The sequence below is a fragment of the Streptopelia decaocto genome, assembly GCF_964273445.1.
Source record: "Streptopelia decaocto genome assembly, chromosome: 6".
NCBI classification, from domain to species: Eukaryota; Metazoa; Chordata; class Aves; order Columbiformes; family Columbidae; genus Streptopelia; species Streptopelia decaocto.
In genome coordinates, this window is record NC_138660.1 from 40,669,329 (window position 1) to 40,693,658 (window position 24,330).

The 24,330-nt window shown below is 37.4% G+C and overlaps 1 protein-coding gene across 6 annotated transcripts in view; it reads right to left on the reverse strand.

Moving 5' to 3' along the window:
• Positions 1-459: 459 nt before the first annotated feature.
• Positions 460-24,330, reverse strand: part of MYO1B (myosin IB) — a 114,646-nt gene continuing 90,775 nt past the window's right edge. For 4 of the 6 annotated variants that reach the window (XM_082057317.1, XM_082057315.1, XM_082057318.1 and 1 more), the window contains 12 exons: positions 22,837-22,930; positions 22,247-22,396; positions 20,422-20,490; positions 18,540-18,626; positions 15,035-15,121; positions 11,904-11,978; positions 11,358-11,492; positions 10,351-10,457; positions 8,273-8,405; positions 6,546-6,698; positions 5,802-5,929; positions 460-3,211 (listed from right to left, as the gene is read on the reverse strand). In XM_082057317.1, the coding sequence (XP_081913443.1) occupies positions 3,088-3,211; positions 5,802-5,929; positions 6,546-6,698; positions 8,273-8,405; positions 10,351-10,457; positions 11,358-11,492; positions 11,904-11,978; positions 15,035-15,121; positions 18,540-18,626; positions 20,422-20,490; positions 22,247-22,396; positions 22,837-22,930 (1,342 nt within the window). In that variant the 3' untranslated portion in view covers positions 460-3,087. Of the gene's footprint in view, positions 3,212-5,801; positions 5,930-6,545; positions 6,699-8,272; positions 8,406-10,350; positions 10,458-11,357; positions 11,493-11,903; positions 11,979-15,034; positions 15,122-18,162; positions 18,250-18,539; positions 18,627-20,421; positions 20,491-22,246; positions 22,397-22,836; positions 22,931-24,330 lie in introns of all 6 variants that reach the window. The other 2 variants (XM_082057320.1, XM_082057316.1) reach the window with 2 other exon arrangements.

The following is a 24,330-nucleotide window of genomic DNA, read 5'->3' on the forward strand; positions in this document are numbered from 1 at the left end:
AAAGTTGAGTTTTCAGACTTTTCCAATAAAAGAATATCAAGGGAAGGATTTGTGCTGAAGAATTGGACTGAAAAGGATTATTGTGAATCACTGAGAACAACAGGTTGCCTCTTAAGGAAACACATGCAAAATAAAAATTTCTTGTCTCCCCAAATCACATACCAATATTGTGTATATTTAACCTAAGAACCAGTTGCCTGCACTTTTTGGATTTGATGGCAGTAAGGCAGATACAGATACAGAGAAAGTATAGGTCTAGGAAAAGAATTTTATTTGATTCTGGAAAGTATCATGCAACAATTTTTTTTTTCTTTTGATGATCCTTGCCCAGCTTTCAGATGACAAATTAGAATTTACGAGTAAAAGTATGTGTAAGGTTAGCACCATAGGAAGAATTGTCTTTTCTTTACAGCTCCATTTGATAAAAGGTTATAAAAGAAAACAGAGGAAAAGGAAAAATAACTAGCTGACCTTGCATTTTTATTTTCAACATCCCGGAGACTTAAATCTAAACATCAAGATATCACGACTCATCTACCATCTCTAAATAATTTTAACATTCAACAAAATTTGCTCTGTACATGAATAAATATGTGAGTGTCAAATGGCCACTATCACAAAACACCAGCTAATATGCAAGGTAAAAAATGTAAAGGCCCAGAAAAAGAAATGAAACAACAGAAACAAAGTGAGGAATTTGCCTCTCTTCCAGTCTCACGCTACTGTAGCTATTGTGACTTGCTGCAAAGATCAAAAAAATAAGAGATGTGTACTGGGTGTGCCTAGGATGGGTCAGATATCCTAATACTAGCCTGTAATACCCTAATTTCAAGGGCCGGATATCCAGAGGCACGTAATCTAAACTCTCCCATTTCCTACCTGAAATCTTACAAGATTACATCAGACTTCAAATGTTTATTTTCCTTTTGCATGCATTTTAAAAATTTGCCCCTTGTAGATTTTACCATAAGGTTTTCAAGATCCTGACCACCTTTCCAAACCCTCCAGTCTTTGCCGAGCAGCAATTCTAATACTGGATTTAGGAGTTTTAAATACCATGTTACTACGTGCTGTCTTCTTAAGGCAATTATCCTAATTTTGCATTATAAACTGATGCTACAATTTCCTTTGTTAAGTATTTCTAATTACAATACATGCAAAATGATTTAAATTTTACAAAACTACTAACCTGACTCAATTATTAAAGGATCATAAGGAAGAGGCAACTTTTGGTCATAGTTGGGAAAATACACCTTGGATGACTCCCACCTTTCAAGGTCACGTGCGTGGATTTTTCATAGCAACATCAGGCAATCAGTTAAAATGACGGTTATGCATCCAGATCACAGCAAAATCATTTACTTTAATCCCAAAGCAAAACGTGGGGTAACCCAAACTGTCTGTTTTTTTCCAACCGATAACAATTAGCCTAGAACAACTATTGCAGTAAGCGCTGTTTTAACCCAGAGAGCCAATGTTAACATTGAACTACCCAAAGACTTCATGGCAATGAACGCTCTGTAACGTTACCACCGGAAGAGTAACGAGACTCTGAACTTTTCTTTATCTTTCCTTTATTTATGCTTGGACTTCCAGCACTGCACATCAGATACCCAGGGTCTTAATCTGTCCTGTATTAGGCTGCACAAATACAATGCTTTCTCTGCTATCCTCGCATCAACGAATCAAACAGGCACATCCAACAAACCCATCACTTGAGCGGTTACCGCTATCTAAAAAAAATGCATTTCTTCTCCTCAGGATTTCAACTCGTGCTTCTGGCTTATAAAAGATTAAGAGCAATCAGTTACACTGAGAGTTGATAATGCAGCTCTTGATTGTATTTTCTGTGCACGCATTTACATCAGGTGCACACAAGTTATATAAAATAGTCTGGAGTACAAAAATATGGTTATAACATAGGAGTACCAAACAGCACAGAATTAGAATGGTTTTATTACCGTAATACCAATTTATATACAGACCCCAAATGAAGGATTTTTTTAATTCTGAGTATTCTTCTCAAATTGGCAAATGCAGTGTACACTCTAAAAAACTGCAAATTAACATCACAAATCTATTTTAACTCCTACACTTTCTATGCAGTCTGCACCAATCCTCTCTCTTGCACACAAAAATGTATTATAAATAATTTTTCACAAAATGTCATGTATATTTTATTGCACATTGTACATGCCAATATCTAAAAGAAAGGCTCAAACCCTTCACTTGATAACTAACCATTTAAATACTTAGCAGTTACTTGTGTTACGAATACTATTGCATTTTCCAGGCTCTAATCTTAACTAATAATCTAAAAGAAAGAAAAAAAAAAAAAGAACAGAAATTATGCCTTGAACTGTATAGCTTTTGTGAAAGAAACAAGCTTCTTTAATTTTACTGATTTCTACTGTATAAAGTCATTAAAAACATCTGACCTAATTAAAAATCCTGCTTCAAAATTTCTGCCTTTTTTTTTACTACAAAATTACACATATAGCTGCTTGTATAATTATATATTCCTTCTGTTTTGTGGAATTAGATGTCTGTGTGCTGTACTGACTAGAAAACCAAGTTACACAGGTTCTAGTGTTAACTATGGGAATTAGTGTGTCCATCTCCGTTCCGCCGCTCTCCCCAGCGCTGCCAAGCAAGGAGCCCGTCAGAACACCCAAGAACATCGGTATAAAATGACACTGGGCACAAGTGGCCATCAAGGCCACGTACAGTTCAGGTCAAGCGGATCTCTAGAATAAGGAATATGAGTAATTTATCATTAATATGTAGATTTATGGTATGCTGCGCTAAAATATGGCTGCTAAACAAACAGAATGATTTCATGGATGATAGATAGATGCCAGCTGGTAAAAATGCCTCACTGGGTAAGATACTCTGCGTTTTGAGGGTTAAAACTCTGGTGTGAACAAAAAGATTAAAAAGTGGATTGATCGAAACATTTTGCCTAGGGTTTCTAAAGCTATTGGCCATCAACAGCTCTAGAAAGGGATAAAACCAGCCAAACCAAGCAACTAAAATTGCACTATTACAAAGAAACAAGTCCGTGAAAGGGGGAGTCACCAGCCGCAGTTAAGGGACGGCCACTTCAAGGAGCCGATTGTTTTTTCGCTTGCAAGTTGGGATGCTGCCGTTTTTCTGGCTGCCTTGTATGAACTTCACGCACACTTTGTCTTGCCTGAACTGGACCAGAAACCTAAGAGAGGGAATAAGATACATTTTAGTCAAAGGTGGAAGAAAAACACACGAAGAGTCCAAGTCTTTTCACGTTCGTTCTGAGCATCACTCCAAAAAATGTCATTTTCAGGTCTATATTAATAGTAAGAGCTGCAGAATAAAAAAAAAAAAAAAGCCATATGGCTTGAATCTCCTTCAGGTAGTTTCTCTTAATTATTGCCTTTTGCCTGTAACTCTGGACCTTTTATATTAATTAGTTTGCTAATCCTTTAGAAAGAAGGCAGTTTAAAACGGAATTTCTTATGTAGCACAAAGAGTATTTCCAGCTGCCTCACCATTGTCCAAAGGGATTTTTCTGTTTTCATGGAAGGAAGCTAAATGCTTCTATGGCAACATGGGGAGTGCTGGTCTTCTGGTTTATGGTTAATTTCATATATCTGGTTTCGTAGCAGCTCTCATATTTCTAATCCTTTGTCAGCTTTTACAGCCCCCTGCTCGGCAATTGGGAAAATTCACTTCCTTCCCAGCAGTCTCCAAATTTAGATATTTCCTACAGTCCAGGATAAATTAATCTGGGTTTGCCTGTTCACTTTTACTGGAAGAGAAATTTTGTTGAATGTGGAGAACGGCTTTGAAAAACAAAACAAAACAAAAACCAACCAACCAAACAACACAACACAAAAGAACCCCACCAAAAAAACCAAAAAAGACAGGCTCCTGTGGAGCCTCAGACTTCTTGGTGATCTGGACAGTGACATTAAAGGCATTAAACGGGGCAGCGCTGCCTCTTGGCTGACACGTGGCGGGTCGCCAATCTAAAAAGTCCTTTGCAATATGGCAGAATTTTCCCTTTTACCATCCTTAAAAAGTCCTCAGCGGGGGCCAAAAACTTCAAAGAATTTGTTCTGCAGCCGGAAAGCACAAATCAAGCTGACGGCAGAGCTCAGGGGAGGAAGTGGCCTCTCCTGCACCCTTCGGTCCCGCGTTCCTGCTGCACAGCGCTGACGCTCAAAAATTAACTTGTTTGGCGTTCCCAGCCATGCAAACATCAGAAAAACGCCAGTAGGTCCGATAGCCATCATCTCTTGTCACCAGTGCTGCGTTTTCCTGGGCACACTATTCCAATATTATACATACAAATGGTATGTCTCTTACTAGACATACCCCTGAATCGACAGCATTTTTTGCCAATATCAGCTCTCTTTCCAAAAAGCAGTGTACAGTAGTCAAAATAAAGCCACATTTTCTTCTCAGTGCCTACTTGTATCTAAACTCTGGGAGAGAGAAGATAGTACTCCACCATCAACAGAGATGGAACTGCTAACAATTTAAAAGTTATTTAGTCTGGAGAAACTCAATAGCAATTCACGCTTGAATGTTTTTAATCGGAAAGACAAGAAACAAAACCACATCCCAAAAGGCAAGACTCCCCAAAATCAGAGTGTTTTCCAGACCTAAGGCAGGCAGTCCAGACTAGTGTAATGCATGCTTTAACTTGGGTTTAGTAGTTTATTCCTTTGTAGCCACCATTAAACTAGAAACTTACTGGGGACAGTCACACTCTTTTAGAGGCTAAAACCACACACACCCTTGACCAAATTAAATCACATCTGGTTACAGAACAAAGGAAAATGGCAGATGTCATCTTCAAGGAAAGAGTAAAATTAGACTTTAAATAAACCCTCAAATGTGAACAGATAAAAACTGTACTCACCATTGTGACTCTAGAATACAAACAGTGCTGTGCAGCCAGATAGAAGGTGCACTTTTTGCCCACAGAAATTTTATTTCACTATTGTTAAAGGGTTCCAAATTTTCTTCTTTATTCACAATTAATAAGTTCACCAAATCAACGCTCCTGAAATCAGGGGGCACTTCACACAACAGACTGAGCACGTAACGATGCTGGACTGCGGGACTCTGACTCAGGAGGTGTCAGGAGTTCACACACACGTTTTTATTCCATGGCTATAAACACTGCAAGTGCAGTCCTTACTTAAGGCCAAATGCAAAACTGTACCAAGCAGAAATAAATACTAATTTGAGATGGAAGTTTTTTATCAATTAAAGCTTTTTAACAACCAAAAAACCCCAAACAACAATAGGTGCCTGAAACACCATCAGCAGGAATTTTAAGAATACATTTTTCGCCTTCACAAAAAAGAAGGTAGAGCTTTATAGACCTGCATCACTAGCGCCATCATTCCACGCGTTTGGGGAAGACCTTTTCATTCTGTTTTGGTTGTTTTCGCTAGGACTTGGCACCCTAGTGTCCACCCTAATCAATAAACATCTCATAAGAATATGTGAACTTTTCAGTCACACACAAAAAGACTCTCTCCAATGTGATATCTTTTAATTATTTCTACAGCAGCAATTCTGCTTCATAGCCCTATTTGAAGCTACCTTAGGCACATTTTCTCTAATGACCTTCAAGGAAATAAGAGCCAAAATGAATACTAGAAATGAGCACACACTGAAAATTGGATCCTTACTTACAGTACTCTGTCAAGAGAAAAGAAGGATTAGTTACAAAAATGTGTTTTGTTTTTCTAACATTAGAAGAGAACACAGAAGGGAACACAATTTTAAGCAAACAAGACACATACTCATCAGATATCTCAATGTTGAGCTTCTGTTTGGTTTGGCTGAGAGTCGTGCGGTAAAGTTTAGTGGCCATTTCAATCAGGTGGTCGCTGCTGAGCAGGAAATCTCCTTTACCAGCTGCTCCCGAACCCTGAAACAGAAAGCAGTTAGGACTACTACAATATGAACAATATTAAATGCCAGCCAAGCAGGAGGTTTGATGAGGCGTCTTCTCTTCCCCCTGCAATGAAATAACAGTCTTTTGCCATGTAAATTAAATAGGGATGCAGTGCAGTGTATAGGATCAAAATGCAATGCACTTCCAAATAAACTACAAACCTCTTGAGAAAATTAAAAAACCCAAATCTGCTGGGCCATAACATGCATTTCTTGGCATCCCATAAAGAAGAGAGAAATATTCTGCCAGTGTGGCAGGAAGAAGTATATGAGAAGCTAAGAGGAAAATACAGCCAGGAGGTATCTGAACCAGATTGAAGGCCCATTTTACAAATGGAAAACTCAGTCGCGGAGAGGCTATAGTGAAATGGGAAACATGATTTTCACAAGTAAATGATCGTTCATAATGTCATAACTGTTCCCACTTGGCTTCAGTAGTTTTAAATTTTTGCAGATGTGGCAAAGTTCAATAAACTTCTAAACCTACAGGCTAACCACTATGATTTAATGCTGAAAAGTAATTAATAAACAACGTTCATATTACTGCATGTAAACCAGTCATATTATTGCATTATAAAGTTGTAACCAACCTCCTTGAGGTGCACTGCAAAGAATCCGTCATTCTGGGAGCTCATGGACACTTTGGTAACATCTCCCAGTGGAACCTCTGACTTGATATTCCCAGATTTTTGATCCGCAAGAAGCACGTTATTTTTGGTTAATAAGAAAATCCTGGATGTAGCCTATGAAAATAAAAAAAATGCAAACCATTACCTACACGAATTGGGAACCGGTCTTCATTGAGCACCTAACTAAGACTATGAGCACTTCACAGAGTTAATAAGCTTGGCCTGTATTAGTAAACATGTACATCTGATGTTCAGGAAAAGCTGCAGATCAGTTAAAATCAGGTCAAATTTATTTATGTATCTAATCATAGATTGAGAAGCTTAGCTCATTTTGGCACATATGCTTAGATATAAACAGTTCCTTTAATCACTAGCTTAGAGTTCTAAAATTCAGAAATGGAAACTCAGAAACTACGCAAATCAGGATAACCTTATTTCTCATGCTCTGTCAGTCCCCAGGAAAACCAACGTATCTTTTCGGTGTCAGCTAATCAGGACTAAGCCTCACTATTTACTGTTATTCACACCAAAACTGTGTTGCAGAACACAAATCATCACATAGGTATTTTCAATGTTACGTTCTCCTCCCTTTATGTATTGGAATTACTCTTTAAGAAGATACACATTAATATTTTCAATCAACAAATATTTTTAAAGCATGAATGTGTTACTGAATTCATCTTAGAAAATACCACGAGAAACAAGAACTTAATCTACATATCGCTTTTTCTCCTGTAAAACTTTAAATAACGAAATCTTAACTATTATAATTAAGAAGCAGCTTTCTCAAGCACATGGAACCATATATCTTTTTGCATTATTATTTTTTACTTTCTCAAAAATTTTTAGAGCTGTAGCCTATGCAAGTACAGAAAAGATACTGTCTTCATTTAATTAGTTTCTTCTAAACTATAAAATTAACTTGGCATCAGCAACAGGCAACCTAATTTCACTCCCACGAATGCATAAACGACATTGACATCTGAGAAGCTGAGATCTACTACTTCTAATATTTAGACAGACATGGTGAAAACAATTACATTTACTACAGGAGGATAATGCTTCCTGTTTTAATAAGTATAATTTAAATGCAAAACAAGTTCTTTGTTGGCAGAATAAAAAAGTACCCAGCATATTTAACAGCTTTATTCAAATGATAAAAGAAACATGCCTCTTCATTCCAAAAAACCTTTGATATCAATCAGAAGACAGGCAAAGTTAGCAGAATACGCCACTCACAATTTGAAAACATAAAACGTGATAAAGAGGAGCTTAAACAATAGTGTGAACCTTGAAAGTTTATGTTTTCTAAACACTCAAACAGGAACAACATTCTCTAAAACTTTATTTTCTTCAGTTGGCAAATAGAAGATTTAAGTATGGTCCAGAGACTACATTTAGTTGTGAATCAGTACAACCTGTTACCAGTTGATGAGATGCCTTTTTTTTTTTTGAAAATTCACTGAAAACTACAAACCCAAATAAGATTTTAGCAATCTTTATATAAATGTAAAATGGGTGCTTAAAATCACCCATTTCTATAAATCCAACATTTCCAGTCTTGACCTTAAAAAAAGGCATTTTTAAAAATCCTCAGACTATTACGTGACAGAAACCAAGTCTCTCTCTCAGTTTATTTAGAGCAAAAATTATCTTTGCTTCTGGATAAAGCAATGCCATTTCATTACCTTCCCGTTAGCTCTATTGATCTTATTGACAACTTCCGCAATGATGATCTTTTCATCCACAGCATCTTTCAGTTTTTTGTACTTGGGGTTCTTGCTGATTTCCAAATACGCCCCTTGGAATGGCTGCCCCACGCTGCTCAGCAAAAAGACGAGAGAAACACGAATTAAATAAAAAATCACATGGTAAAAGTAAACCTACTGAGACCGTCACATTCTACTCAGGCTTTGTGGAGCCAGGGAAAGGGTTACTGGTATTTTAGTGCCCACCAGAAGTCTCTCTCTGTCCTTAAATAATTGTATTATACACAGAAAATTAGCCACATCCTATGAGTCATTATCATACTCACTGATCAGAAACTTTATACAAGTAATTTCCTCCACCCTTAAGGCCAATAAAAAAAAAAAAAGCAAGAGGAGCTGATCAGCTCTGAATAAAGGACAAAACCAGATGGAAATGTTTCGAAATGAGAGCAGGGTGGGTAATGTTCTACCATGTTGGAGCTTTGGGCTTTGTTTTTTGTTGGTGGTGGGTTTTTGGTTGGTTGGTTTGGTTTTTATGTGTTTGTTGTTTTCTTGTTGTTATTGTCTTTTCTTGCTTTGTTTTTATTAATTAGCATTATGAAACCACAGTCACTAAAACCATAGATTCTCTGTTGACTTCGTCCCTAATCAAACGATAATGGCTTACAAGCCCAAACTGTAAGGAGTCCACAGTTACTCTCTACCACTTTAAAATGTCTCGGATAAAAGTAACTCAGATATATATAGTTTGCTGTATGATATTTCATTGTTCAGTCTTAGTGTTAAAAGTACCCAATCAGGGATATAAATAAAATTCCTTCCTTCCCAAGGAGCTCTATGCTGATCAGCTGTATACTGGCTCGAAGCAAAAAAACCTCCTTGTTCCTAGAAAAGTTCAAAGGCAGCAGCTTTCTCTTCTTCCAGCAGCACAAAAAGACAACCCAAAGCAAACAGGGAAAAAACCACAAGCTAACATATACAACCATTAAATAAGTCATCTACTAAAGGGGAGAAAAAGAAACATATACTGAGCCCATTACAGGAAAAAAGGAAATGTCTCAAAAAATAAAAAAAAAGAAGAAAAATGAAGTAAAACACACAAACAACCAAGCAGAGCTTGAACATGTGCGGAACTGCCCTCAGCAACTCCTGCAGATTCCTTTTCTGAACCCTGAACTTGCTCTACAGCACCTTGTTACTGCTCTGTGCAAACTATGGCCTCTAAAAGTAAACTCTCCTGAGACGGACAAGACCTTTGTTTTCAAGAAAAAAACAATTTCTAAGCTCATATTCACTTCAATTCAAGTTCTTTCAAGGACATCAGTTCTCTGACAGTTTTATTGCATGCAAAGAAAAAAAAAGTCCATTCCTTAAGTAAAATCAGATTCTACTGCACTTTCTTGAGTAATGGTAGCTCCACAGATAGCAATGACAAGAATTTATCAGTTTTTAAGTACTCAATGTGAGAAACCAAAAAACATATTTGCAGAGATTCCATATTTTAAAAAATTCTGCAATTAAAAAAATATAAAATGGAAATGAGCACTTCTGGGTTTAAGTATTCTTCGGAAAATATATTTACCAACGTATCTAACTCTTAAATTACCCAGTCTTCACATAAGAACATGAGGCTGGATGTACTAAGGTTGAACACATGAGAGCTCCCTGGCGCGTGTCATCAGGGAGTGACATTGTCACTTAATTGGTTGCAGGAACCAGCGTGATGGAAACTAGGGGAAAGGCTGAGAGTCGTTCCCTTCTACGAGTTCTCCAAACTTTTATGATGTGAACAGGTCATGGGGGGTTAGGACAACAAAACATCATGGCTTCTGGACAGAACTGCTCAGTATCACGGGATTCGTGCTGCACCATCTTAAATTAGAAGCAAACTGAGGTCAGTTGCCAGGGTTGTAAAGAAAAATCATGGAGCGACACTGTCAAACAATGAAAACGCACTTTCCTGCTTAAGGTAAAAAGCAGGATCTTGCTCAGTTTCCTAAATCTATGTAAGGATGTTGAATGTACTGTATGCTAAAAGCAGTAGAATAAGTCATTACCTGGCTGGATATAAAGCCTTCTTATCCTTGAAAAGTTCACTTGCTTCCAGTTTTTCCTCATAGATAAGCTTCTGCTGATCTGTGAACTGGTCTCTGTACTTTTTACACTACAAAACATGACATGTTACACAAACAAAAAATTATCCTTCCACATCTGATATGAAGCAGCACGACTTAATGTTTGCCTATTGCTCAAGATGCACATTCTTCATATACTTCTGACGTGACTCAGCTCCATCCTACACGCTGCTGTAGCACAGTAACAAACAGCGGAGGGGTTTTTCTACTCACTCCTTATAGATACTTCTGAATTATACCACAACCAGTATCTAAAACATCTTATTTAAGCATGTTGCATTTGAACATGAGCTTAATCTATCAATACCAGTCATTGGAAGTTGTACTAAAACACTTCACATATACATATACAGTTTCATGATTGTGGAAGTTTATGTAAGCAGAGAGAAAGAAAAAAACATAGTTGAGAGGATGAATTTTGCAGGCTCAGAAAGAAGAACCGTTCCTTGACGATTCACAGAAAATGTAGCCCCCAAGATGAGTAAAACGTCCCATCAGCACTTATATGGATTCTTGCCGTTCTCTCCATTCAAAGATACAAACCAAACCTCAGCTGACCACAGTTTCTAAGCAAAATTTTCCACCAGGTACTTCCAATATCAGTCCAAGCGTTAGTCCCAGTCCTGGCCCTGGACACAAGTATTATGAGCTACCAGTTAACAGGAAACAGGCACATAAACTGCTTTACTATTAGGTTACAAGCTGATGGCAGGATGCTATCTTCTCCCTAGGCCCAGAAAGGAGTAGGCAGATAGAGATACGCCTTGCAGGCCAAGGACAATGATGAAAAGACACATTTATACCGAAGAAATAAAATCATCCTGGCTGGAACAGGAAGAAATACATCTTAAAAACAGGCTCCTCATGAACAAAACTATCAAGAATCATGGGATGAAGTTCTATAGAGACTGGGCCAGAATGTGTCCTACCCTCCACAAATGGAAAATCCTCTTTAGTTCCTTGTGAGTGGAATCCAAGAAAAGGTAAGGTCTCGCTGGCCAGTTTTTATCTATTGGTGATAAAGAAGGCATCTTTTTCTTCATTTCCAGGAAGTATTTTTGCATCTGTAATAAAATTGAAGCAAAATGTTTAATTAATGTTCAAATACCAGAGTTACTGAGATAAGCAAGGAAAAGCAGATGCTCTGTGATTAAAAGCATTTTAAAAAATCTTTTAAAAACAGCAACTCTCAGTTTTAATAAAACTGAATATGGCTTTAAAAAGCCAGGTATACTGAGATATGCAGATTTAGACATCATGTAAGCATGGCAAATGCTTAGCCAGTGCCATTCCCACACCTTCAAAACACGATCTTCACAACATCAGAGTATTTAAGTTGTCAATTTTCCATATGCTGACCTTAGATATTTCCTTACAAAGACTACTAAGGCCACAATAGAGCTGTTACTTTTGCTAGAAAACAAAACGCTGAAACACAGAAAATGTACATGTGCTTTGTATGGATATATACATACAAGTCTCTGAAGGGTAAATTCATAAATTTTTCTTCCAGCATTGGCTCTGAAGAATTTCCTGTACTCTCTACGGACCTGAAAAGTTAAACAAACCCTCCAAGTGAATACAAAGAACAAATTTGTTTCCACAGGTACTCTATTTTAGAAAGCTCTATGACAGAAAATACTTCAAAAGCATACAAGCATGCAAAGTGTCCCCTGAAAGAGGAACATTACCTGCGTACACTTAAAATACATGAACCAAGAGGTCAGAGAGTTACCTCAGATGACCTGAGTAATTTCCAAATTTAACAGAGAATTTGAAATACTTTCCTTTGAAAAGGCAAGATATTCAAATATTCTTGATTTCACAGCATGAATCCATTTTCATGGGTTTTTTGCATAAAACTGGTCTGGAAGAAGTGAGGTATCATCAGTAACACGTATTTAATTGTGTCTGAAATCACACTGAACTAATGGTAATTATATAGTTAACTCATGAACTGTTTTTTATTTTTCTCCTTTAAGATTTTCTCCTTTAATACAGAGTTTACTGTAATATAAAGGGATTTTTTTTTTCCAGGGCAGACTTATGCACGGAACAACTCTTCACATAAACAGTCTTAACTCAAAAAGGAAAACAAGTTTTTGCGTTTGATAAAAGCACAGGTTGCTTAATGTCAGCAAGCTTGATACGTGCTACTAAAACCTATTTTTTTTTTAAATTAAAAAGTGATCATTCAGAACCATTTTTCGAGGTGATACTGATTTTAGCACAGTATTTGAATTCTTCCCTTCGGGAAACCCATCTGAGAGAGACCACAACCAGTTTGCAGCTTTATGTGAAGCCCCAGCTCACGTCAAGTTAGCTGAAACATCCCCCGATTTTTATTTTTATTATTTTTAATAAAATAATAAACTTTGGCACAGCTTGCAACACACCTGTTAAAAATTTTGAGCAAAAACCAGAGAAAACTTCGTGGCTTTGCATAATTTACCCCAGAGCAAATGTAGTGGTTTTAGCTAACTTGCTACGTGTTGCTGAGTTCACTGTAACCAGAAAATCAACCCACAGAGGAAAAACCCACATCAATTAATAAGAAAAAGCTCATTTGCCTTATCGTGGAACACCTTCTGCCCCAACTTGAGTGTCATGCATTTTAAGAAAAGCCAGTGTTTTGAAAGCAAAGATCTGGGATTAAAAAAATCCAGATACAAACAGGCTTTGCTTAACTACACATTAAGATGCATCAACAGAATGTACAGCAGTCAGCTGTCTTCATTCTATGCAAATATAGCACATAGCTTTTTTCCTCCTCATTTTGTAAGAAAAATTATTAGAGTTCTTATTCACTGATTTTCTGTAAGGTTTAGTGCTCTGTAATTAGTGCACATCCTTTATTTATTATTCAAGGATGGAAATTAAGACACTCAAAGCCACTCCAACCACAATCATCCCAAATCTCACCATATTCTCATAGACTCTCTTTAATGATGTTGCTTTATATTAATTCTTCGTGAGCTGCAAGGTGCAAATTAATTTGGAACAAAGGGACTAATAGACACCCACACATCCTATCGGCGCTGCAGGGAAGCTGCAAAGCAAGCACTGAGAAATGCAAGCCATTCCAGAAAAGCCAAAATCTGGATAATAGTAAAAATGCTATCAAAATCCACTTGTACAATCAAAAAAAAAAAAAAAAAACCCCAACCACAACCTCAAGAATTAATGGTGTAATCTTGAACATTTATATCAGTTTAAATCTTCATCTCCACATGTCACGGGTGAAAATACTTTGCCACCAAAGGAGAACTGCCAGTGGTAACAGTGATATATTGGAATTACAGATTATGTTCTTATTCAGAAAAATCTGTGTGTTTCAGGTAAGACAGAAGTGCTGCTTACATTATTAAAAAAAATAAACTGGAAAACCACACCGCAGACAGGCAGAAACATATTTCTGCTGTAATGTGCCTTAAAGGTTTGGGATTCATCAGTTTTCATTTAAATGCCGCTGTTTGATATAAAACAGCCTCTGAGTTCTCAGGAGGGACATATTCTTGTTTCAAAATCATAAAAACAGACCCACGTTGGCAGTAAGTGTGATTCTGATCTGCAGAATGACTTCTTAAAATGGCTCCTTCGTATTTCCAGCTCTGGTTTCCTGCGATGTAGTCTAGTTTTTATATACATAATACACATATATGTACATAATAGACATAGATTATATATAATTGTATGTTTTGTAACTATTTTTCCCATTTCATCATTGTTAGAATTAAGGATGAAAATAGGAGAGCTGGGCTTAACTGCGTTATCAAGCAAATTGTTCCCTTTTATACTTCTACAATACCTCTATTAGCAAAAGTGACACCCAGCCAAACAAAAACAATTCAGATTCCCACAGTTCTTCAGGACTGCAGCTGTAAAAGCATTTGGAAACGGTGTTATGCAAATCATCTGGGCACAGACCTGAAACATCTCAAGATGCCATTTTTCACAGTCTGTTTACAGAGCAGAACTACATTTTTCCAGATTACAAACGTGTTTTCTTTTGCCGACCAGTCGTTGGAAGAAAGGGACAGAGAACAAGGGACTCCTGTATATCTCAGTTTTTCTGGGAATTCCTGGTGGCCACCAGCCATAGGTAACAATGTCATGACCTACAAAGGCTTGATGGAAGTGACAGGATATTATAGAATCATTTAGGTTGGAAGAGACCCCAAGACCAATTATTGTTATCAATTATCATTAGCTTTACCCTGTGCTCTCGACACAGGGGTCTCCACCCTACTGCCCACTCGAACAAGCAGAGGTCATGATAAGAAAATACATCCTTGTAATCTTTCTGAATAGGATCTTTGCCAACGTGGGTCAGGTTTTAAAGTCAACCACCATAATATGGTCCCTTTAATTTGTCATTTGTCTTCTGATTGAAAACTGAAATTCCTGGTATGACAAAAAACATCGATACCTAAATACTGCTATAAACAAGGCTTAGGATTTTTTCAGTAAAGTCCATGACAAAATTAAGCAAAGTAATTCTGTGTAAAAAAAAAAAAATCACCCCTACTAGTGAGCCCGCATAACTGCTCGTTCATTAAGTGTTAGTAAGATGCCACGCTTTATTGAGTTCACGTTGAGAAAGTACCTTCAGTCCAAGCCAGTAAGCCCAAATGACTGCCACAGCATGCTTACGCCTAGCCTCCTCCTTCAAGCGTCTCAACTCCCTCCGAGCCTAAAAGGGTTAGATAGTGAACAAAAGAGACAGCCCGATGCAGATGGCAAAACCACCGGGAAAAGGCTTCTCCCCAAACAGAACAGCCAACTTAAAATCAAGATATAGAGAGATGGAAGAACAGCGATTAACCTTCAAACCCCAATGTGTTGGTGGGAATTGATGTGAAGCCACATCAGAGGTTCAAAAAGCCTCTTAAGTGGCATGTAAAGATAAGAATTTTGTCAGCCGTGTGATCTGCTATCAGTGTTTTCCATCTTCTTTTCTGTGGTATCTCGTAACTGGATTCTAATGGAAAACTTCGCTGGCAGTTGCATGATGAAAATGATGCATGTGAAAATCCAGGTTTACTAAATATCTCACTGTCTGGTCCCTTCTTCCACTGGCAGAACAGAACCAACTCTGACACTGCACACATAATGACGAATTACCGGCACTGTATTGAGGGCTTTTATTCTGGAGCTCATTTTTTATTTTGATCTTTATGTACTTTAATTCTCTAGCCTAGTAAATTATGTCTGTATTTAAGGACTGAAGGGGTAAGCCCCCAAACCTCACGCCTTCCTCACATACAAAGAGCTAGGCACCTACTAACATTTAACCAATCCGTCCCATTTTAGGAAAGCCATTTGCAAAGTATTCTAAACACAAAAGTGTGTGTGGGCAACTTAACAGAATCTCACATTTTAGGAGATAATGGGTACGTTTGTTATTCAGTAATCTGATGATAAAATCAAGCAAAATGAAGAGTTCCAGTATTACAGGATGAGTCACAGCAGCTCTAGTTGCTGAGTTACCCTGTTTCTTGGAAAATAAGACAGGGTCTTATTTAATTTTTGCTCCAAAAGATGTGTTAGGTCTTACTTTCAAGGGATGTTTTGTTTTTCCATGAACAACAATCTACATTTATTCTTGAACAAGAAAATCAACATTTATTCAAATATAGTCATGCCATCACATTCTGTTACATCTGTCCTGCTGCATTCTATTGCCAATTAACTTTACTTTTTGATATGTATAGCTGCCTGGACACTATTTAAATTGATTTTTTAATTAACTGTAACTGGAGCTTATTTTTGGAGTAGAGCTTATATTTCGGGCATCCTCAAAAACCCTGAAAAATCCTGCTAGGGCTTATTTTTGGGCTAGGTCTTATTTTCAGGGAAACAGGGTATATGTAGAAGCACTTCCAGCCTGTGCCACTGACATGTTTAGGATGTAACTAGAAAGGTTACTTTGTGTTAGATATCGGCTCTCATCAAGAATATTTGTCACTCATCTGCTTGGAACAAAACCTCCTACTATACAGGAAAAACAAGAGATCTGCAGAATATTTGTCTCTTTTGTGAAAAGGAAGGAAACAGAGTACTTGAGGTCTATACTTATCTAAAGAGAACTTTCAGAAATTTAATTTTAAATATTCTCCTTGGAAAAGATAAAACATCGCACAAGTTAAAACAAGTTTTACCTTTTATCAGATACTATAATTATTTTTCTAATCTTAATTCAATTTAGATTATCTTTAAATATATATATAATTTATATTTAAGGAATAAGGAGGCAATTTTTCATGAAGTTCCTATGAGCCAATTGATAAAAATAACTAGTAAAACATGTTAAGAGTTATCTAAATCTGCTAAATAATTAATCATAGAATCATTTCAGTTGGAAGAGACCCTCAGGATCATCGAGTTCAACTACAACCTTACCTAACCCTAGCAGTAAATTATATTACGTGAGGAGCTCTAACACAGTTAATACACCTTGTATTGCTTTCTGGATGCGTCCTCCTTAATTCTGAAGAATGTCTTAAAACTGGGAAAGTAAATATCACTTCCACAGTACTGAGCAATTTTTTGGTGAATGGAACTCTGATTAAAAAGAAAAGAAATTATCAATATATTGCATTTAAACAAATGTGAGGAAGCAGCATGTCGGTCAAATTTCATAGATACCTAAATATCAAGCTAGAACTGAAAAGATGCAAAGTCTCTCTAGTATCAGGAAAATTCTGTATGTGTTTGTTTGGATTCTTTAGAAATCTAATACAAATCTAATACATCTATGTCAAAATAGCAAGGGTAAAATTAAGCATTATACCACAGATGTCATTTGAGCACATTTATCCATCTAGTTGGCCAGGTATTCTGACAACAGCCCCGCCACCCCTCCAACCTAAATAATAACTGGAAGATGTTTTAAATGTAAAATATTTACTGAATAAAGTTTTCAACTACATTACAAATTTATTGATTTAAATGAAGAAAATTTTGACCTCTAGCAAACAGCATTTCAAATGTTCACATAACCCACAACTGCAGGCTGGGGATTAACAAGAATCTTTCAGTGGGACTTTGCTTCTGAAAACAAACAGCTGATGCTGGAATTCCTGGGATTTTTCTAGGACTGTAAGTTTAGAATTGCAAACTAACATCATTTTCTGCTCAAAGATCAGGTCATAAAATTGTGCTTGTACTTACTGAAATTTTCTTACTGGTTCAAATCACAGCCAGAGAATCAATTAAACCAATTAAAACTAAAATTTAGTAAAACTTAATAGTGTTGGTTTGAACTTGTAAGTGAAGACTGTCCAGGGTGCAGAATATACAGCCTGGTGAAAATCTCAATTAAATCGCTAATACAGTGTCACTGAAAGCACTTGTTGGGGGGGGAAAAAACACACTAAAAAAATCCCCGACCTTCTCTCCCCCCGCAAACCATGCTTTGCAAATTTACATGGAGTTAAATGCATTTCTGGATTTGAGAATACCATAGTCTAGTCATTTTTAAGTCTAACAGCTTGTTAGTGCAAATCACTACTTGGCTGCCATGCAAAGAATTTCCTACTCTACAAAAAACTGACAGACAGAATGTTGTCAGATTTATTAAGTGTGGCATGAATGGAAATGGAAGGAATCAATGATCATGCTCTATTATTCTAAAGTAAATTGTATTAGTTATTAATTATCACTATTTACTACTGATGAAATGTTGGTATTGTTGGGTAATGAAGGGAGGCATGTGATATGTGCATGAAGTACCTTATATCCAAGCCAGAAAGCCCAAATAACAGCAATAGCATGTTTATTTCTAGCCTCCTCCTTCAGCCGTCTCAGTTCCCTTCGCGCCTGTGATGCATTTGGAAATGGGATATAGAAAAGCTTAGGAAAGAAAAGGCTACTGCAAAGTTCCCAGTGGTGCCAGAAAGAAAGAAAGAAACCAGTCACTACAAACAGCAAATATTAAAGCGCATCCCAGCTTCCCAGATTGCACCAGCTAAAACATGTTAGCTGCAAAGAGAAACATAAAAATTGGTAGTTTAAGCTGCCGAAAATATTCCCAGATAACTTTATCCTGAAGGGCCTTCTTCACTCTATGTAGAGACAATTATGTGCACAATTTGTTGCCACTTTCTTACCTGGGTACCATGCCAGTAAGCGGCAATTATTGTGGCAGCCTCGTTACAACGCTTCTGATGCTTAAGTTCCCGAAGAAGCTTCCGAGCCTATAAACAATTAAAAACATTATTTTATTCAGATAAATAACTATAATTTCTTAATGATTTTCAACTAAGTCACTGCAACCTGTAAAACCAAAATATAATGTCTCTAAATCCCCAGGAAAATAAATTAATTAATGCTCTGCAGCCTAATATTCACTGTTCCAGGGAAGATTCTGTGCACAAGCAAGAGCTCAGGACTGGCAGTTCAGGGAATCTTAGTTCAACATTTAGTTTTCTCCCATATTTACTGCATCATCTGAGATATTGATATGTCTGTCTGCACAAAAGCAACAATACTCTTCCTCTACACAGTATATGTCTTATCCATTTAGACTGCAATAAAGAATAAATCACAAATAAAGTGCCTGGCTCTCAGTCACACTTAAGGCTGCTGTCATACCAAGGTTTTATCCACGGCAGTGCTACCCCAAAAGAGCGTGTTCTCCAATGACAAACAGAAAACCATAACTCCAGACGAGATGATGCTTTTACCCAGTTTTCTTCAAATAATGCTCATGGAAGAAGACAGCACATCGACAGTCAGACTGAAAGGATGTTTTTAACTCATTTACACAAAATAACAAAATGCAAAAATCAAGGAAAAAAAGTGAAATTAAATTACAATAGCAAAATTAAAGCCTTCTGGGCAGAAGAGGGCTGTTTACACCTATAGCAAGTAACTGCATCCCCTTCCTTCCCTGGCTGACAGGAGGGGAACAGACTCCAGATTTAAAGGCAGTTCCTCTTCCCTAAATAGAGGAGAAAGCCACATTTCATGGGGTGGAGAAATGTTAGTAAGAAAGCAGAAGAGCCCGGGGACATTTTTTTCTAAAGCTGGACAGCAGTAGTTGCTTTAAGCACTGTGCCTGCTTTCATGTGAGCTGTTAACCTCATTTTTACCTGGCTTGACAGCATCACTCCTTCAGTCGCTGCTATGACTGCAGGATTATCCCTTCACAAAGCTCAAAACTCTCAGAGAAGCAGCAAAGTTGTAGCAAATTGAGGCAGAGGACACGCAAACAGCAATAACGTACTTGCTCAACACAAGTTGAGTACAACACACTGAGCAGCAAGAGGATTGAGGACTGGTGACCCAAATGCTTTATTTTAAGCCGGCTTTCAATTTTGTTCATTCTGTTAACTGTAAAATAACTGCCAACCATTACTTATTTCTTCCAAATCAGTCCAAAGTCAGTTTTCATAAGGCCAGTGGCAGAGCCCTGGACCATCCCTCTCTGGCCTACCTGGGTTTGCTCTGAACACCAGACCTGCTCATTCACACTCCAGCCCATGGAAAGAGGGCATCTCTCTCCAAATTCTCTGTCAGAAGATGCCCCAAGGATAACCCAGTAGTTTAGCGTGGTGCCAGTCTGCACTGTTTGCAGGGATTTTGAGCGCAAGCTACCAGCAGATATCCCAAACTCACCTCTTCTATGGCAAACACGAGTGTTTAACAGCTACAGCACAGCCACAGCTCAATGGACAGAAGGTATGAAAGTCAGCAGGAGGCTCACTACACTTGAAATGTTGTTTTTGGACCTGCTGCTCACCTTACATTTTTACACTGAGGGTGATGAGACCCTGGCCCAGGTTGCCCAGAGAGGTGGTGGATGCCCCATCCCTGGAGACATCCCAGGCCAGGCTGGACGGGGCTCTGAGCAACCTGATCTGGGTGAAGATGTCCCTGCTCACGGCAGCGGTTGGACTGGATGAGCTTGGAAGGTCCCTTCAGCCCAAACCGTTCTGTGTTTCTATGATTCTCACCGTGCAGACCCAGCCGCAGTAACAGGAGACTCACCTTCCATCCTCTGATGTAAGACTGCACTATAATAGCCGAACTCTTGATCTTCTGGTACTTTTTTTGTTGCTGTATTGGAAACAAATATGTGCTGCTTAGAACAGAATATTGCAACTGTAAAATATTGTATAGTAAAACTTTCATTACTAACATTTGTGAAAATAAGATTAAGGATACAAGCACTAAATACAAAAAGTGAATACATTTTGACCAAGCAGATCAAAGTGTAGATTCTGTGCTCAACTCTAGGGGAAACAAAGCACATCAACAATGCTGGATGGACAATGTCACTCTGTGTTTACAGAAACACTAAGTTCATGGTCAGCAGCACAAAAGTGACATGGATTAAATACTAACAGTGACAGCTTTGTCTTTCCTGCCAACAGAGTAGTACACAAACCATCACAAACACTCAGGTTTGTTGGCTAAGCTTTTTACCATCTTTTCATAAGACTTGTGCTGTTCCTATTACCTACAGTCCCTTTGTAATATTAAATGCTGATGATAACTTAGGAATTGGAAAAAAAAACCCAATGACATGCTGGAGTATTATCCAAGTATGCCAGTTTGAACAATTAACTTCCTGGACAGCTGAATGTTTTCCTTCCTTTTTAGAAGTTCTCCACCAGACTAGTGGTTAGTGTAAGACTAAGTATAAGCCTAAGTGGACGATAGTTGAAAGACTTGGCAACAAGTTAAGAAATAAAAATCATGTGTACTTTGTGATGTATTTGTTTCCTTTATAGTAACAGTTGTGCCAGTCTAGCTGAGGCAACTCCATTTTTAATTCATCTAGAACATATGAGATCAAAATGAAGCCATATGGGCACAATGCAACTCTGTAATGATGCCGTTTATGGAAACGGTGCGTTCAATCCTAAAAGTTCAGAGAGGAGAGGTTTTACAGTGAAAAAGCATTTATTCCTACTTTTTCAAAATTATCCAAGATAACTGAACCAAACACTACTGGCTTTCAAGATGATAAACAGAAGTGCTTAAGTGAAAAACTGCGATTGTCAATTCTGCAGCTTCTTCCTTTCCATATCATATATTTTATCAAGCTTCCTGATAAGCACACAATAGCAAAATGCAGCTAAGATGTTTAAGAATTGTTTTAAAACTTAAAAAGAATACTTTTTTTGGTCATATAAGTCAATGTTATTTACTAACTGATGAAAAGACAAGAAAGAGTCGTAAAGCAGCACCACTCAGTTCATGACACAGAATAACCAGCCTACAAAGAGATCTGAAACTGTTTTAGAACTGTATCAATAACAACTAGTGAACTATGAGTCTTACGAGCTATAATTAAAATAAATCCCTGGGATCCTCCCAAGCAGCATTCTTGAGCCTCAAATGCAAAGGTTCCAAATAAGGCAAAAATACAAAAAGCCTTAGGAATGACTGAATTCCACACAACTGCACATGTATATTACCGAACATTTTTTACCCATTAACCATATGTTTTGAGAGCACTCTAAGTGCCAGGCAGCAAAGCATTTCAGCTCAACGAAAAAGGCTCTTCCCAGCTGCACCACAAAATCCCACTCTCCCAGACCTAACGGGCTCTGGTGAGCTTTTTAATTATTTAAGCACAAAGTAAATACTTAATAGTGGTCTCTAAAAACTCAGTTTCCTTTTATTCACATTTGGTGCTTAAATACTATCAAAAAATGGAATTATTTCAAAACTTCTCCATACATATCAAGGAAAAATATCATATGAAATATCGTATCAAGTTTTTAGGAAAAAAACATATTAAACAATAAAAAGAACGCCCCACCCCCATCCCCACCCCCCCCATTTAGTAAGGATGTTCTCTTACTGCGTATCTCCTGTACCAAGAAGCAACCACAATCTGGCTCTTTTTCATTAACAAGAAGTGTGTGCGGCACTTCCAACCTCTATAAATCTTCGCAATTAGAGTAGCCAAGTCCTCCAGCCGCTGCTTTCTCAGATCTTCCAGTTTGAAGAGCTGGGTGTGGAGATTTTTAGGATTTTGTTTGATGCAGGAAGAAAAACAGTAGGGAGAAAAGACCAAATAACCCATAAGCACAGTTATTTTAAGAGAAATCCGTCCTTTACTCAAGTCCCCCTCCAGACACCTTTTGGTTTATTCATCTTCAGAGCTGCAGGCACGTACATCAACGGGGTTAGTGGCAGATACGTTGCCACAAGTTAGTGCAAAAAAGTTACATTAAATTCAGGCTGACAGCTACGACAGTCTTGATTCACACCAATTTTAATGGGTCCAACATTAAAAAGTGCTTTTTTAATGCCATATTCCACAACAGTACATCAAAGCACAGTATCTAGAAAAATCTGCAGTGACCAGGCAGGGAACGATGCAGTTGATAACAAGCTGTCCTCGTGAAAAGTGGCTTGATTTTGCAGGGGAAGGCATTTTTCACTTACCGTCCTTGGGTTGCGGATGAATATCTTTGATCTACCAAATGAAAATTCTTCTTCGGGGATTTCCAATTCACTAAACAGCACCTCTACTCCAGCCCTAATAAGAAGCAAATAAGCTTAATAAACATGACCCCCAGCACTAACTCCTTAGTTTACATATTCACAGATTAATTTATGGAAAGTATATGAAAGCGTATTTTAAATTCTGACATAGTGCTTGACATAAGAAGATTGGAAACCTAACCCATTTACTCACTGGTTATTTAGCTAAAGGCAAGAATAATCACTGTAAAGGTTCAGAATAATTTGATGAAAAAAAGACCTATTCTTATATCATCAGCAATGGCCTATGTTTTCCTTTAATATCTATGATTTTACTATTAAAAAAATAAATAAAAAGAAAGAAAAAAAAGGAAGGACTCTCATAATAAATCAAAACATGAAACAAAGACTGACAAGTTTGACAAATGCTAATGTTCCACACTCCATCAACTGCATTTTATAAATGTTATCGAAAAAGAGAAGAATTGCACAGAACTTTGTGAGGATTCTAATAATGCTATTGTTATCAATAGTGCATTTCCACCATTATCTAGATAACCTAAAGATTTCAATTGTAGCTAAAGTTATTAATCTATTATGAAAGGAATTTAAATCATGCTATTGGAGGCCACATGTAAAAATAATTAAGAAAAGCTCATCATATCCAAGACATCATCTGTAAAATATATGCGGATACTATGCAATTTAAAATTACATATTTAATACAACTGATTTGCAAGAGGTATTATCTCATAGATGTTGATAAATAATTATGTACTTTTTTTCTTGAAAGGACAGAAGATATTATTACTATCTTCGAATAAGTGGGTGTTCCTACACTTTGAACGTTGCTATTAAAGATAAGTGTCATTTTGATCACTCCAGACATCGTCGTTTTGACTAATCTCTCTCTCTCTTTCAGGCCCAAATCAGTAAAAGCTGCAATATATTCTAAAAACCATGTGTTGTCCTTGCTCACATGCAAAATCTTTTCCATTACTAGGTTAGTTCATCACTAAAATCATCTCCTTTGCCAAGGAACTGTAATGTTGAGCCTACTGAAAAGTATGGGTTTCCTGGTGAACGAACTCTTTAAAAATCTCTTCTCCTGAGTAACAAGTGATAGACCAAGAAGAAATGGCATAATCTTGAGCCAGAGGAGGTTTATATTGGATATTAAGAAAAATATTTTGATGGAAAGGGTTGTCAGGCATTGGAACAGGCTGCCCAGGGCAGTGGTGCAGTCACCATCCCTGGAGGGGTTTAAAAGACACAGAGATGAGGTTCTTAGGAATATGGTTTAGAGGTGGGCTTGGCAGTGTTGGGTTAACGGTTGGACTTGATGATCCTAAAGGTCTTTTCCAACCTTAAATGTTCTATGACTATGAAAACCTGGAACCAGATGCTAAGGAACAACAGACAAGTAAAACACTTGAGCCACAATGGCTTAGTTTT